Raw genomic sequence first — 16,730 nt, forward strand, 5'->3', positions numbered from 1 at the left:
TTATAATTTTCTATTGAGAATTAGAAATATTTTATGCTTTGTCATTTTTATTCTTAAAAAGGCAATAACATAGATTTATTCGTGAGACAAAAGGTTAGCAAAATCGATCATTTTTTAAGGTAGATTATGATATGAATTAGACTGTGTTTGATAATGATTATACAAAATGTTTTTAGTTTTTCTAATACTTGAATCATAAAAATTTTGATGCGTTAGAATTATTAGAAATGTTTCCTAAAATCAATACCAAACATGCTCTTAATTTATTATCCAAACGAGATTTTTTTGTATTACTTCTTCTTTTGGCTCTTTCTCCCCAACTACCGTCTTTTTTTGAATCTTCTCCTCTACAACTGCTTTCAATCTAAAAGTAGTCTACAATGCAGCATCACAATTTTTGTGGACGCATGAAAAATGGAGTTGTCACATAACAGTGAAGTGCTATGTTCTTGGTCCTTAGGCACATGTTAGTGTTAGGACTGTGTCAGACATCTTATCCAATGGCACTGATGCCGGTGGTTTCTTGTCTTCCATTTTTCTCACGTGCTGCAACACAATATGGGCTTTCCATGGAAGATATGCTGATAATTCAAGAAGTCAGGGTAGTGGGAAGCAAAGCAGTTTCTGTTTGTTTTTGGCCCATCCACTAGGACTTTGGACACTCCAGTGGGAAGCTTTGTTGCAGTGAACGTCTACGACCACTAGTTTAAAAATAATGTTGTTGATAAGGCTGTTGTAATTCAGACCTGTTTAACCCGAGACTAACTGCTAACCTGCCAAAGAATTTTTTATTTTTATTTTTATTTTTAATCTCATAACATGTTTTTACAGATACGACCAGCTTAAAATTGTGTCCTGGAGCCAAATACTAATTACAAGGGATTTGCATTGAGTTCAATGTAAGATCATTCAAACTTGACATTATGAAAAGGGCAAGGTATCCCAGTTCATCTTAGGCAGATTTGGTAAGATTTTTGCCACCTGCCGATATTCTGTATGCTCTCTATTATAGTAACTGGGTTGGTTAGTTTGGAAAAGAGAGTAGATGAACATTTTTGTCTCCCAAAAGAAAACCAGTTGAGGACCCTCAAAAGGGCTTAGAGACCTAAGATTTTTCACCAAATTTTTTTAGGATAATTCCCCAACAACAATGCCAGTGATTAAGTGATGGGTGAGAAGGGTAATAGGAAAATAAAAGAAAAGAAAAAGGAGAACAAAAAAAAAAAAAAAAAAAACAAAGGAGAAATATGGAGAGAGACCTCTGATATCTATATGCTTCTATCTCAAGGTGGGAACCAGATCCAAGGGAACAAGGATGAGAAGAATGGTATTGGGTCATTTTCCGGATATGAAGTGATAAGCAAAGCACTGTTATATTCTCAAATGAGAATCAGCCAAAATGGAAGCACCCAAGAGAATATATCATAAGCCAAATAAAACTAGTTTTACTTGGGAGATTCTTGCAATAATACCCTTTTCAGACCTTTAATGCTACTTCAGGATACTATTTCCATGCCAAGCTTTGGAACAACAAAGTGAAATTGAGATGAATATATTGGACTCTTCACCTCATGAGTTTGCACCATAATTTTGTCATATTAAAAGCTAAGCCAAGAGGCAAAATTCTGAATTACTCACTGTAACAGACTTTTCACTAACAATGCTACAAGTTTGGCTGGTACAAGAAAACTCCAATTGATTTAGACAAGTCCAGTGTTCCAGGACTGACTCATCAGTCCAACATCGCAATTATTTTATCACAAAGAAGCTTCAGCAACAAAGCTACTTTCATCCACACCATTATGTGGATAGAGAGAGAGACAGGGACAGAGACAAAGAAAGAGCAACAAACATCCATCTTTATGGGGAAACTGGGCTATTGTCTTCTTAAGTTTTAGAACAAGATTCTGAGAATAAGTACAAGTGGTTCTCAATGCACTTCCGCTACTGTACATATACAAAGCCCACTACAGGAAGACACCTGTATAGATTCTCCCTGCTTAGAAAGATGACCTCCCATATGAAATATAAAGACACCTCACCTCTCTGCCTAGTGTTTACCGACATTATTGGCAATTACCATGGCCCAGCAACCACCCCTGAACAAATATAGTATTGCGTCCAATGTATAATAAATAAAAATAGCATCTCCACTCACTCCAATATCTGCAATGAAGCTTGTCATTCATCACCCCTTCTCACATAAATACTTTCTTTTGTATACAGTAAATATGCCCTTTCTGGTCGTTGCCTATATTTATTATATATTTCCCTATCCCTACATAGCAACTTCACTAGTAAGAACCAAGATGGCGAAGGTACAGGAAAGTGAGTTATGGTATTGTGCTCACCACCACACTGTCCAAAAGCCCCACATCTCCATTAATCTTACTGAATAGCATCTCAAACGTGATTCACTATACTGTTCCTTATTGGCCTCTAATGCATCCAACTTCCCTGCAGTTAACCAATCTGTTTGTATGTGGGGGTGCACATGTGACTTCTGGCTCTCCATCAAACAACCCAACTCCGCTAATTCCAATAAAATGACCTATGACACATAAAAGTGGTGGTCCATAACATTGCAGGGTCTGAATTGAAGCAGGAGAAGGGTCAAAAGTGAAGCATGAGGTGAAAAAGGTCTAGCTCTTGGGTGATTGGGACCATATTTCTCTAGTGTTATTAAGCAACATCTACCTATCTTCTGACTTCGCGTGGAAACTGTATCATTGTGTTTTATATGGGATTTCCGATGGGTTTATTGGGTTTCTGATGGTAACATTTTGGGAAGCTGATTGGAGATCAAAATTCGAGTATTAATGGCAGTGTGCATATATAGTTAATTTTCTGTTATATAAATCCTCTCCAGGAAAGAATCATGCAGTTGATGATGTCATTTAGAGGCAAGGAAGAGAATAAAAAAGACCAGGGAATCCGAAGCTTGGAGATGCCAACAGTAAAATGTGACATAAGCATTGCCTCTTAAAAAACCAAGCATCACTAGGTGGGAACATTATGGGATAAATTTAATAATATCCACTGTCGCTGCCGTTCCCTTAAGATACCTCCCTTCCCGTCCATTAAAATCCCTCCCTAATTTCTCCCTACAACACCATTTCTTTAAGCTCTACCCCAAGTCTCCAACTGCCCATAAACCGTATAGCTTGGGAGTGGTAGCTAGTGCAATGACGATCAGCCAGAGGGAGGAAGAGGCAAATGAGGTATCAAGCAACAACCAAGATGCTGAATCAAAGACAAGATCCGATGATGAAAAAACATCTGGAGATGATAATTTAGGAGAGTGGTTGAGTTTAAGCCTCAGCAGAAATGAGGCCTTCACAACTGGAGATGGCGATCCTCAATCAAAACCAGCTGGTAACAAAATTTTCTCATGCAATTTCTGCATGAGGAAGTTCTTCAGTTCGCAAGCTCTAGGGGGCCATCAGAATGCACACAAGAGAGAAAGGGGAGCAGCTAAAAGGTACCAATCTCACAGGATGATGATGGCAACCATGGGGTTTCCCCTTAACTCTCTAACAATCCGATCACTGGGTGCCCAGCCTCACTCTCTTGCGCACAAGCCAGGCCGAGAAGGGACTGAAGTGGCAGCAAGATTTAATGATCCCAACACAGGATTGAGGATGGCTTGGACTCCCTTTGTGATGGAAGAAGCAATGGACTCAATCTGGCCAGGAAGCTTTCATGTGGACAAACTGCCCAGTCAAGCACCTGATCAACATAAGCTTGACTTAAATCTCAGCCTGTAATACCCCAACTGCTTCATCTCATTCTGGATTCCTCTTTTCATGTTAGAATTTTCATATCCTCTCATCCATCAAATAAAGACGACATCTTAGGCGCATGAGTTGTACTTTCGAAAGAATTATTGAATGTAGATCTTCCCACAGGAATGATGGAAATTCCTTTTGTATTATACTAAATATTATTCTGAACTCCCCTTGCAGTCTTATTGTCCAAGCTGCCTAATTCCTTCCATAATTAATATAATCTCTTACCAAGAAATTCAATTTCATTTTTCGCCATCTCCTGATGATTTTGCTTCAATTCAGTTCCCAAATGCTCACCCCAACACCATCATGATAGTACATTTTACACAGGATTAAGCTTGAAAACGAGGGAAAGAAGGTAAGTAGAATGATACTAAAACAAAATAAAAGACATTTTACACCATATACTGGTCCAACTTAGATGTGGCTGCAGAAGAAGCCAGCAAGTTGATTGATGAGTAGTTCTTTGCCCATGACCCAGCTACCATTCTAACCATGGGAATACAACTGATTGTATGATTGGTGTGTCCCAGCCTATGAGCCCTAAGGGCATTAAAACCAATTCACCCACCCATCTTGAAAATGGGCCCAGTTCTCTGAAGATGTGGTTATGAAGAATGATCAGTATTGGTGGGTCGTAAAGAACCGCAGAAGCAAAATAAAAACAACAATGGAGATGCGGGGTATCGATCCCCGTACCTCTCGCATGCTAAGCGAGCGCTCTACCATCTGAGCTACATCCCCTGTTGGCCGTTTGTCTTACTCTTACCTATATTATTTAAATCAACAAGTGGCTATGGAAATCTTTTCGTCCAGGAAAACCTCCTAAGCCATTGGAACCCAATTTGGTGGTTCATATCTATTACATGCCAAAAGGGCTTCACTGCAAAACGATTTAGTTGAAGGGATTTCAGCTCTAACATCAATATCTCAAAGCCAAAGACACTCGAGCAATGTTTGATACATGAGAAAATAATATGAAAATAAAAATTTTATTTCCATTCCCATTTCTTCTTTAATATCAATCAATATGGTTAATTTAGGTATTGTGTTTGGATATATTTAGGAAAATGAATATTTGTTGTTAGGTAACAAAAGAAATAAATAAATAAATAAATTGATAATAATATTCATACATATAATTTAAAATGATTTTTCTTTTCACTTTTTTTTTTTTCACATTATATGTCAAATAAATTTTTATTTTTTATTTTTTTAAAAAATATTTTAAAAAATTTATAACATTGTTTGGTTGTTGTTCTCTAAAAACAATTTATAAAAATAAAAATAAAGAACTTTTTTGTTTTTTTCATTAGAGAAATGTATTTCAAATCCAGAAATTTTTTGTTTTTCTCATTAGAAAAATATATTTCAAATTAAGCTAGAATTTGCATTAAATTTATTAATAAGTTTAATGTTTTTTTGAAAATAATTTAAAACTCAAAAATATATATAATTACTAAAAAAATAATAAACCAAAATTAATATATTATGAATCATAATTTACTATTTTCCATATACACATAACTACATTTTCTAAGTTTTATCACTAGGTAAATAGATTCTAAATTAAGTATGCCAAATAAATGCTTTATATTCTTTAATGTCTCTTCTAATTTTTAAGAATAATTTAGAATTAAAAAAATAATTAATTAATTATAAATTAGATACAAAATTTTAGAATATATATGCATATCATGAAAATTTTGGCTTATTTACACCTTAAAAAAAATAAAATTTATTTATTTTTAAAATAAAATAATATTAGCAATTATTATTTTAAAAAATAAATCAATTATGCTTATGAGGATGCTGAGAAAATTAAGGCTAATCTTAATAGGAAAAACACCTAAGAGGTGAGGTGAATTGGGTTTTAAATTTTTTTTTCAAACACAATAAATTCAAACAAAAGAAGGACAAATATAAAGATATAAGGTTAGAGATAATAAACTCATATTTTATAGTGGTTTGACACTTCTTGCCTATGTCCACTCTTATCGAGTTCTTAACTAAGTGAGAGTTCCACTATACTTAAAGTTTTAACCAAGCTTTTAACATCTTTATACTTGAATTTCTGCTCCAATTGACACTTAACACAATCCTTTTAAGTCTTTACTTACTTAAAACTTCTAACTCTCACAAGAACACTCAAATATAGATTTAGGTTTATCAACTTACTTCAACAATGACTTAAATACGACTCAAAGGTTAGGAAAAATCATAAGGGTGTACTAAGGAATATGTAAGTGGAGATTTAATACATCAAGGAAAGAATGAGAACTTTTGAGTTAAGAATATGTAGATAAACAAATAAATGCAAGTGTTCTAATATTTATAAATGAAGTAGAGTTCTCAATTTATAAATTTCTAGTCTTGGGAGCCCAAATGCCAAAAAATAGTTTTGACCGATTGAGCTAGGGGTCAACCATTTGACTAACGGTTGGGTAATAAATGCATGACAGGTGACTTTTAGGTCTCGATCGAGACTCGACAAAGACTCGACCAGGCCTCAACCAAAAATACATAATCGTCAACCGAGAATGAAAGACTTCGGAAGAAAGAGAATATTTTTACATCTCTCAACTTGGAAGGCATAACTAGTCAACCGATACCCTAACTAGTTAAGCTGACTGACCAGTCCCTCAATCGGTTCACCATTTTTTGCCCAAAAACCTATATTTTTCCATTCTTTTCACTTCTAACACTTAGGTAAAGTCTTTAGGTCAATGAGTATGTCAATTTTGAAACGATTTGCCTAAGGTTCATATGATAAAACTTGGGTTGAATGGAAATATAACTTTAATGCATAAATCGAGTTTTAAAAAATGTATGAAAAGATATGAAAATCATAAGTACACCTATGCATTCATCTTACATATGTTTCCTATTATTAAAAGGTCTTCCATTTATTTTGATCTTGTATCTATTCATTCCCTTGATAAATTTCCCAAATGTCTTTTTGAGTTTTTAAACTAGAACCTGAAATTTTTTATAATTCAAACCAATTAACAACTTAACCATGGTTTGTTATCATCAAAACATGATTAGGAAAACCCTTGGGCTAACAGATGCTAATATCCATATTTTTATAATATTTATAAAAATAATAATTTATGATTTTATTGTAATATTACTATGCATATTATAGTAAAAACTATTTTATTTTTTTTATTTATTTGTTATTATAAAATTATTTTTATTTTTAATAAGACTTGAATTAAATTAAATTCGGGTTTTGAGCAAAAACTTGTACCTCACTCAATGGGTTATAAATCAAACGAGACTGGATACATTGAATTCCTTAATGAGCTTAACTAGCTATAAAAATAATTTAGAACTTAAAAATTAGACTAACTAATATAAAATTTTCTTCTACCAAAACTAGTCCAAATGTTTGTGTTAATTTTTCCTTTATATATAACAATATTTTTTATTTTGAAATTTTAAACTAGGCACTCACATCATATGACACTTAAAAGCATTTGATTCATTAAATATTCTAATTGGTTTTAAAAATGATTTAAAACTAGAAAATTATGTAAATTATTATGAGAAGTTACACCAAATTAGTCTAAAATATTGTGATTGTAATTGAAAGTAAATGCACACATCTAATGATGAAATTTGATTTATTTATATATTTAAAAAATAAATTGTATTTATTTTTCTAATTATTTTAAATAAAATATTATACTATTATTACTTATCATTTATCAAAATATTATTTATTTTTAACAAATAAATACAAGTTATAGATTTATTAAATTTTAATATCTACCTTTTATAATTTATAGTAGAATATCATCAAATTTTAACAAACAAAAAATGTATTTTTTATTATATACAAAATTTATCATTATATTATTTAGGGAAATAATTATTATCCATTTATTTTATATTTATTCCTTATAATTAAATATCTATTGTGTAGTAGTAGATAAAAATTTGTGTGAATATTTTTAAATGTTATTATTCATTGTTAAAAATTTCAAATGTTAGTTATTCATTTTTCATTAAAAAAATAAAATATAATTCTAATGTTTATGTAAAAAATAACAATTTTATACGTTTTATTATAAAAGACAAAAAATAAAAAATAATAAGAAAATGAGTGATGGATGAGTTTATAAAATAGAAATAATAATAAAATTTTAAAAATTGAATAATGTTAAACATGCAACATAGATGAATTTATAAAATAGGTAAAATAGTACCATGTTATTATTCTTGTGCCCGTGAGGAGATTATGTTTTATTTTGAGCTTCGGTTCAAATTGCAAGTTAATTAACCATCAAACATCCATTCTCCTTCGAAAGTCAAATATAATTAAAATTAATAAAAAAAAAACTTACACATTTTTAAATTATTTAATCCTCATATGAAAGAGTTAAAAATTAGTTTTAAAATAAAAATTAGTTTTATTGATTTTAAAACTATTTTTTATTTTCATTAGCTGTTTTTTTTTTTCTTTCTCTTATATTTTCTCTTTGGTTATATTTGATTCCTAGAAATAATTAAAAGTGAAAACAAATACTAAGAAAAATTATTTTTTCATATTTGGTTTTATCATGGAAAATACCAAAGAAAGTTGAATGTAATTAAAATTAGCGGGAAACTAAGATATTTTTAAATTACTTAATCTTTATATAAAACAGTTAAATAAATAAAATAAGTTAGAAGTAGAAAATGAAAATAATTTATTTATTTAAATTTTTTTTTTCATTCTACTTTTTTTCTCCATTTTCTTTCATTTATTTTCTTTCTTTTATATTTTCCCTCAAACTTTATCCGAACCAAATATAGTCTTAAACTTTTTTAAAACCAAACATATCCTAAAACTTAACATGTATTATTATTTTTGTTATTTTGCTTATCCCCAAAAATGGGTGCTTTTTTACTCTTTCCAAATCGTGATATTTATTCAGAAATATGATATTTCTAATTTTCAATCATTAAATAGCTAAAATTCGATAATCCCATCACATAATTCAAATCGGATAAAAATATATGTTGGTGAAAAAGAAAGAAATAAAGAAAGAAAGAAACACTTTTTATGAAGATCGTGCAGGCCATTAGCCGCAAACATCTTCAAAGCCTAGCTCCAAAGCGGCAAAGCCCAATGCCTAGACCCAAAGTTCATTTACTTAGCGACATCAACAGAAACTATGAACTCAACAGACTCATAGGCAGGCAGGCAGGCAGGCAGGCAGGCAGCATCAACTCATTGGATTCTTTACACTGATGAAATGCCTTTTGGGTGCCCATCAGGCATCATCTAGGCAAAATTTTATAGGTATAGGTCAGATTGTGACCTGTCACCCTAGATCAACTCTCAAAGGAGTACATTTTATTCGGCACTTCACCCGAAATTATATTGTATTAATTGTATTAATATCTTTATTATTTATACCTTCATCGGTCTAAAATTTTTACATTTCTTTGCAAAATTGGAAAGTTTGGATCAATACCTTAAGTTTTTCCACGTAAGTTGGAGGTTTAAAATTTGTTGTGGGCGTTAATGAAACAAGTCAAGTTGGAATTGCAGTGACAAAGAGGAATTGCAGTGACATTTCTTGAATGGAATCCCTTTTGATTGTCCTACCAACGGCGCTAGTATGGGATTTTACAAGCCTACGAGGTCCTTTTATGACAGCCATGTGTTCATATGCCTAGACAGCATTCTGTAGCTAGCTACAAATAAATGCAATTACCCAGGAATCAGTAAGCCTATGAGCCCTCCCATAAGAGCCATGTGAGGTTTGGGAGGAGGCATTCATATCCCTTGACAACCCCCCCAAAAAAAACGACACACACATATACACTTATCATATTTTTTGAATATTAGTTAGTAGGATCAATGCCAGCGAGCTCTGAGCGCGACCCGTTATCTGAACAAGCCCTACCTTTTTAATTAAGCAGAGGGGCAGCACCATAGCTTGGTGGATATTAATTAAATTCAAGCAACATAGCCTCTGGTCATGCTGCTGTAATTAGTGCGTCGAATATTAAACACAAACTGCTTCTGAAGGCTGAGACAAGTTCTTAGTAGAGTGCCCTACCTAGCAAGACTTGAGGCCACATAATCCACGGTTTTGCGTGGATGTATTGTGACATAATTTCCTCTCTATGCTCACTCACAGCAAGGCATGTCCATATTTCAAGCTACATTTGCAGATGGCATTACTGCACTAAGACTCGATTGTATCTGCAATTCATATTATATCACATGCTTACATCTAAATCCTAGTCAACAAAACAAAGAAATGAAATGCTAAAAAATTTCATAGTTTACGTTAGAGAGAAGTCTAGGGACTAATGAAATGTTTTATAAAATCAGAGGCCAGCTTTATGGCCAGCACCAAACACCTGGGTTTACGTTAGAGAAGTCTAGGGACTAATGATATGTTTTATGATATCAGAGGCCAGCTTGATGGCCAGCACCAAACACCTGGGTTTACGTTAGAGAAGTCTAGGGACTAATGATATGTTTTATGAAATCAGAGGCCAGCTTGATGGCCAGCACCAAACACCTGGGTTTATGTATAGATTGTTGCCTAGGAACATTGAACTTTGCATGCATGGGGTATGGGTGCTAGCTAGCACTGATTTCTGGTCTCCAACAAAGCAAGGTCTAGGACTCTAAATCAAATAGAGTGAAGAAGGGTTGTTTCAACAAGTAAGAAGTGAAATTTTTGATGGGTTATGGTCTAGTCAATCTTGGTCGGCACTCCAAAAAATGAAATACCATCAAATTTTTTTGGAGTCTAAGAAAGAATGTGATGATGAATTCAAAGATACATGTATCTTGTGCTGAAATTTTAAATGGCAACCATACTAAGACCTTTGAATTTGTTTCAAAAACATATGATTCCCTTTGACCATGAACAATGATATGTGTTTCTGCAGGTAATCATGCGTCTTGTGGATAAGGATGAAGCCAAAGCGTGAGCTCTTAGCACATGCCATGCCAAGAAAAGAGGACAATAACGTAATGCTTTGGTCATTTCATTTCAAATGATTCCCTTATGGTACATTTGCTTTCTAACTCTCATTGATTATAGTTGAATACTCAATAGTAACTGTAAACTTTCTAAACCCAAATTGACCGAAACCTAAATATAATTAAGATTCACATATTTCCTTTACTGTTGTAATTAGTCTAATTTATTCTTAAAGATTTCAATAATCTCACATCTTCAACCATGCTAAAATTAGATTGCATGGCTATTTACATTTTTTAGTATAAAGGTTTTTAAGGTGTTGTTATATCAATATATAATACGTATAATGTACAACCGTCAAATTATCAGATTGAATATATTAATCATTTCACAATGTATTTGTCAAAGGGCTTAATATGCATATTGAGTCTAAATCTTATAAGTTTAAACTTTTAAAAAAATTAATTATTTAACATGAACATTAGTTTGACGGAAATGTCATGGGTGACCTCTCCCTATAATTTTCAATATTTCCCTTATTTATCTATTGAATATGAATTCAAATTTTATCTTGCTCCGTGGCCATTCCTTGAAGGAAAATTAGTTGTTCAAGAGTGCCTGTGTAAAGTTCTTCATCTCCTATCAGTAAAATACTTAATAATTGACACATTGTCTTTCCTTGCAATATGAGGTTTCAAAGGCGTCATAAGTGATATGTTCCTCTATTCATTTTCACGTGAATCTACTTAGGGCCCTCGTGTCTGATCTTCAACAAGAAAGTTTTGATGCACAGATTGATTACTCTCCTTCTGTCGTATATGAATCATTTTTCAACTCGAATCTGCTTTAAAAAGACCACTCTTCCTAAAACTAGTTTGCCATTTTTCTAAAAGATTTCCTCTCTCCTGCAACTCTTCAGCTTATTGTGTATGTGATCAACCTAAACCCAGCATGTGAAGGGCAGATTTGAGGAGATCCCTTGAGCCACTTTGTCAAATTTCTTATTAACGTTTCTGCCAAATCTTAAAAGATGTCAACTGCCATTTCAAGACCATTAGTTTCTTTTTAGGGTTCTCAAGCGTTTCATAAGAAGATATGTCATTCAGCTGAAGCCTCAATTATCATTTGGTTTGGGCATATCCTGAAGTGCAAATATGTTTCTCATCTGCTAATGAACAAACTTAATAAAAAAAGATGAAATGTTTACAAACCTGCAAGGCATATATCTTTCTACGTACTGTACACAAAAATTATCAAACATTGATAAAGCAGATGAAGATAGTGTCGTCATATGATATGTATATATATATATATCCTTGTTATGATCATGAACAGTACTCAAATATTGGAAATGAATATTAATAGAGACAGCCAACCACCAGGGGGGAGGCTTCTGGCTTTTGGCCCTCTCCTTCCCAGTACATGCATTTAAAAAAAAAAAAAAAGGGCAGTCTGGGCACCTTAAGTGGAGAATTCTTCACTTGCTGGAGCCTAAAGATTATTAAGCAAAAGAGGAAATATATGATGTAGCAATTGACATCTTTTTTGAACTTATTATCCTTATTATTGTTTGTTAGGTTTCCTATTCATTTCTCCAACTCATATTTCAACATTGAATAGGCCCCCTGTGCTTCTTTGTCTTGGGGTTTACCATAATAGGATATCGTTTTTTCTCCAAGAAATCTCAGTGGCCTTGAGAAAAAGATCATTAACTTTCCATCAAGCACTACTCGGATACTACTGGGCCAACGTTAAAGATTTTCAACACCAAGCCAAACTCGTTACATCATCACTGAGTACAAGCAGCCCTGTAAGCCATCTATCTCATGATCCACGCGTGATTTAAGTGTTCTTCAACAGCTTGTTGTACTAGATATTCAGATTAAGTGAACCACAACCCCTAAATCGAACAAAACTTTTCCCAGTTACCAAACAACACATCAAACACCAAGGTGGGGGAGAGGCGACCCATCTGGTCTCCACTACATACATGCATGTACTTATAATTGGACCACCCATGTAGCTTTCAGATGTTACCGGAACCATTCCCCCCCGTGTAACTCTAATGTGGGACACAGCATTAATTTTCTCACTAGGGTATCTTAGCTTATTTTTTTGCATGTGCTATTGGGCACTTATCAATGGACGTGTTTACCATTTCAGCGGAGACAGGCTTTGTCATGACAGATTTGAACGTGAACTTGACCAATCTTAAATCCACCTTTAGAATATAAAGATTGATTCTCGGGAACGCGTGGAATTTCGACCAAAGTAATAAGACGAAAATTTGTTAATATGCACGAAGCATGGGAGTAATTTCCAAACCGACCAATGTATTGTCAAGACCTTTGCCAAATTACCTTGTTACCCTTTATAGCTCACTTTTACCTAATAATTTATACCTTTCAACAATGATGCCTTACTAATATACGTCAACTCCATTCGATTTGAGCTACAACCACCCTGTAATATATCTCTCATCGTGTAAGTAGCCCCTTCACATCGTGGAGAAATGAAAATTTCTTCATGCATATGCCAAGTCAATTTAATATATTTACAAGATTTTCATAATTTTAAAACGTATTTACAAGATTAAGAAACACTATAAATATACGTAGTTTCAAGAATTTTTTCTTTTAATACAACGTTCTCATTGTATTCCATATAATTGTATGAGATCAAATAAACCTTCACATCGAAATCAAAGATCAATTCTAATATCATTTGTAATATCCCCATTTCAATTATGTAAATATTGTCTATTATAGATTTGATGTGTCATCACAATTTTAAAACACGTTTCTAAAATTAAATATTGCAAATAAAAGTTTGAATGAGAAAAATAAAAGTTGTTTACCTACATGCTTTTGGCAATATGACTTTTAAGATAGTATCAAGAATTTAAACGAGGGACATGGGATAAAAGGGTTTGAGATATAGACCCTTTATAACAGGAGAAATAAAAGCGTTGACGCAGGAAAAAAAGTTTGCATAAGACACGAGTGTTAGGCGCTGAAATTGAAAGATGCATGGAACAAGTAACGCATCCACATTAATTTCCTCATTGAGCATGTGTCGTCTGCCGTCCATATCCGGACAGGTCCTTTCTCAAGGGTATGCCACCAAAGTCTATAAATTACGTGCACTTCGCAAACTCTTCCATTTATTGCGATTTGCGAAGACTTGACTGCTAACTACAAGCGTTGATATAGGCTAATATGCAATAAATTATAAATAAAAACAACTCATTTGCATCAGGATTGAAAATTGGAATGGCTGACCTTTGCATATGCTCCCATTCAAGTCAAACAGTACTTGATTACATAATTGTATATAATAATACATCAAAATTAATCAAATTAAGCTTCGCGTCCAACTAAAATATAAGTTTCTAGCCTGCAACTTGTTTAACATTTTTCTTGTTACTCCATCTGTATAGACTTAATCCAATGGACTTTTTTTTGGGTTTCCCTTCTTTTTTTGGAAAAATTAAAAATAGAAGAAAAGCTTCCATGTTCCTAGATCGATGATGTTGGGTATGAGGGTTTTGTCATGTTCACGTACTAATGATCTGTTTGATAATAATTTTAGGAAACGTTTTAAAAAAAATAATAATAAAAAAAATTAAAAAAAATATTTATAATTTTAGAAAATCACTTTGGATAAATAAAAATACTTTTTATACTATAGAAAACATATTATAATTTATGGGTCAAACCCAATAAGAGAGAAATGGTGGTTGGAAAGTCAATTTCTATGAAAAATAAAACGATTCCAAGTTCTTCTTTGATATATTTGAATCAATCTTACACATGGTTTTTAAGCAGCCCAAGGTTATAAGAAAGAAAATTTGGCCTTTTTGTTGACATTTTCAGCAAGTTGTTGTTCTGCCTTCGATTTAGGGCACATTCTGATGTGATATGTGCGCATTAAATAATTTTATTGTATTTATGTTGCACACGCATTGAATAAATTGTCCTTCATCAATGACAATGACAAGGAGACCTTTTGTTGCGTTCAAATTCTAGTCGTTTGAGTTTGTTACAAATTACAATCTTATCAAGCCAAAAAATAAAATAAAAACAAACTAAATTCATATCTTGTGATCAATCATTTCATTTTTGTCCATCATGGAGAGTAGATCCATAATTGAAATTTCTTTACCATCATAAGTTGTATTACTATTAAAGAAGATGTCCTACTTATATCAAACTATACTTTAGGTTCTCCTTAATTATAGTAATAAATGAAAAAGTGAATTAGGGACGAAAGATTTTGATGTCACAAACAACATATCAATTATTGGAAATCATGAAAATCTTACGAAAAGTTTTGTTTTCATTGTTTGAAATTGGAATAAAAATTAATATAAAAGAATTTATTATGCTCTTACTCACCGTATGATATTATCGGGTTCAGGATTGTGGTGGTGCACACATGTACTATCAGTCGACCCTGATTTTACTTATATATTAAACTTACACTATAAAAAAAAGACCTTAATAGTATATTATAAAAACCATCCATGTACAATTTTTTTCCTATTCACTCTGCAAATGATATGGAATACTATAGTATTATATTTAGACTTTATATTTAAAATATTTTTTTTATATATTTAGAAGAAAATATGTTTTAAAGGAGTTATATCAATGTCAAATTTTATTTCATTTGACAGATGAAGTGAGATTTTAATTCAATCTTTTTTTTTTTTTTTCTATTCTAAGGAAAAATAACCTTGATAAAATACACACTAAATATTACATATAGAAATAAACCTTGATTGTATCATTAAAAATGGATTTAATATTGACAAAGAATGAGGTCTACCCAAAACAAAGATAAATTCAAACCCCAAAAATATGTAGAGAAATGCAAAAGCTTTCTTTTTAACAAATTTTCCACAAAACTATCCACATGGCCACTTGATTGAAATGATTGACCAGTTCCCAAAATATCTAACCTTCTAGAAGTGAGATGCAGAAAAGTGTACAGTTGGCCCTGGTTGATGTAACCAGCATTGGCCGTAATAGCTGTGTGATGTTTACTTTAAAATTACTGCCTCATCCCCTCATCAATTTCTAACTACTAAAAGCAAATGTCCTGATATTCACAAACATGGAATGGAAAATGATCTCACCCCAAGAAAAAGCAAGAGAAATTGGTGTATATAAAAGTGTGAAACCTCTAAATATGAGAAAATATGCATAAAAGAGAAAATCATGTCACTACTTTAGTCATTATTAGTGATACCAAAATAAGGTACCTAGATGTCACTACAAGAAAAGGGAGGAGTTTGGTTGGTACCCTCAATTAAGAGGTACCATTCCAGATCTTCACTTGATCATTGATAAAGTCATACTAATAGGATCGCATTTCTCAATTTAGATTTTAATTAGAAAAGCCTGCAAATTATCTCATGATTATCCCAGAAATTCTACACGTATTACCATTGTATATAAGATTAGGGATGACAATGAGACGGGTCTTTTCGGGTACTCGCCCCATCCGACCCCTAATGAGACGAGGTTTAATTTTAATAAACGGATTTGAGACGAGTTTGAGAATTTTTAAAAAAACCTGTGATGGGTTCGAGTATTGTCTCGCCTCGATTATATATAAAATTAAAATTTTTAATTAAATTTAATTTAAAATTTAAAATTAATTTAATTTAATTTTTATTTTATTATTTTTAATATACAGATAATAAAAAAATATTTTTAATAAAATAAGTTATAAAAAATATAATAATTTAATTATTTATAAAATAAATTTATTTTAATATAATTAAAAAAATTTAAAGTAATCTAAAAAAAATTTAACCGGACGGATATGAGAATTTATCATACCTGTCCGCCCCGTTTAATTATTTAAATAGGACGGTGATGAGAATTGTTTCAAATAAACGGGCCGAGGTTGGGATGGGGGCGACTCATCCCAAACCCGCCCTGTTGTCATCCCTATATAAGACAAATACCCCCATTGTAATAATCCAAGAAAT

General features: G+C 32.3%; 1 protein-coding gene and 1 non-coding gene across 2 annotated transcripts; one reads left to right on the plus strand and one right to left on the minus strand.

The window, feature by feature from the left end:
* Window positions 1-2,920: 2,920 nt before the first annotated feature.
* LOC117918856 (zinc finger protein 4-like) lies at window positions 2,921-4,023 on the plus strand. The gene has a single exon (XM_034835804.1). The coding sequence runs from the start codon at window positions 3,186-3,188 to the stop codon at window positions 3,765-3,767; it is 582 nt and encodes a 193-aa protein (XP_034691695.1). The 5' UTR covers window positions 2,921-3,185; the 3' UTR covers window positions 3,768-4,023.
* Window positions 4,024-4,459: 436 nt separating this feature from the next.
* On the minus strand, window positions 4,460-4,532 carry TRNAA-AGC. The gene has a single exon. It is a non-coding gene; the product is annotated as a tRNA-Ala (tRNA).
* Between the last annotated feature and the right edge of the window lie 12,198 nt (window positions 4,533-16,730).

Source organism: Vitis riparia, chromosome 7 (assembly GCF_004353265.1).
Source record: "Vitis riparia cultivar Riparia Gloire de Montpellier isolate 1030 chromosome 7, EGFV_Vit.rip_1.0, whole genome shotgun sequence".
Taxonomy (NCBI): Eukaryota; Viridiplantae; Streptophyta; class Magnoliopsida; order Vitales; family Vitaceae; genus Vitis; species Vitis riparia.

What these genes read in the sequence shown, in the direction of transcription:
- LOC117918856 (XM_034835804.1), top strand. Translation starts at nt 3,186, where the DNA reads ATGACGATCAGCCAGAGGGAGGAAGAGGCAAATGAGGTATCAAGCAAC.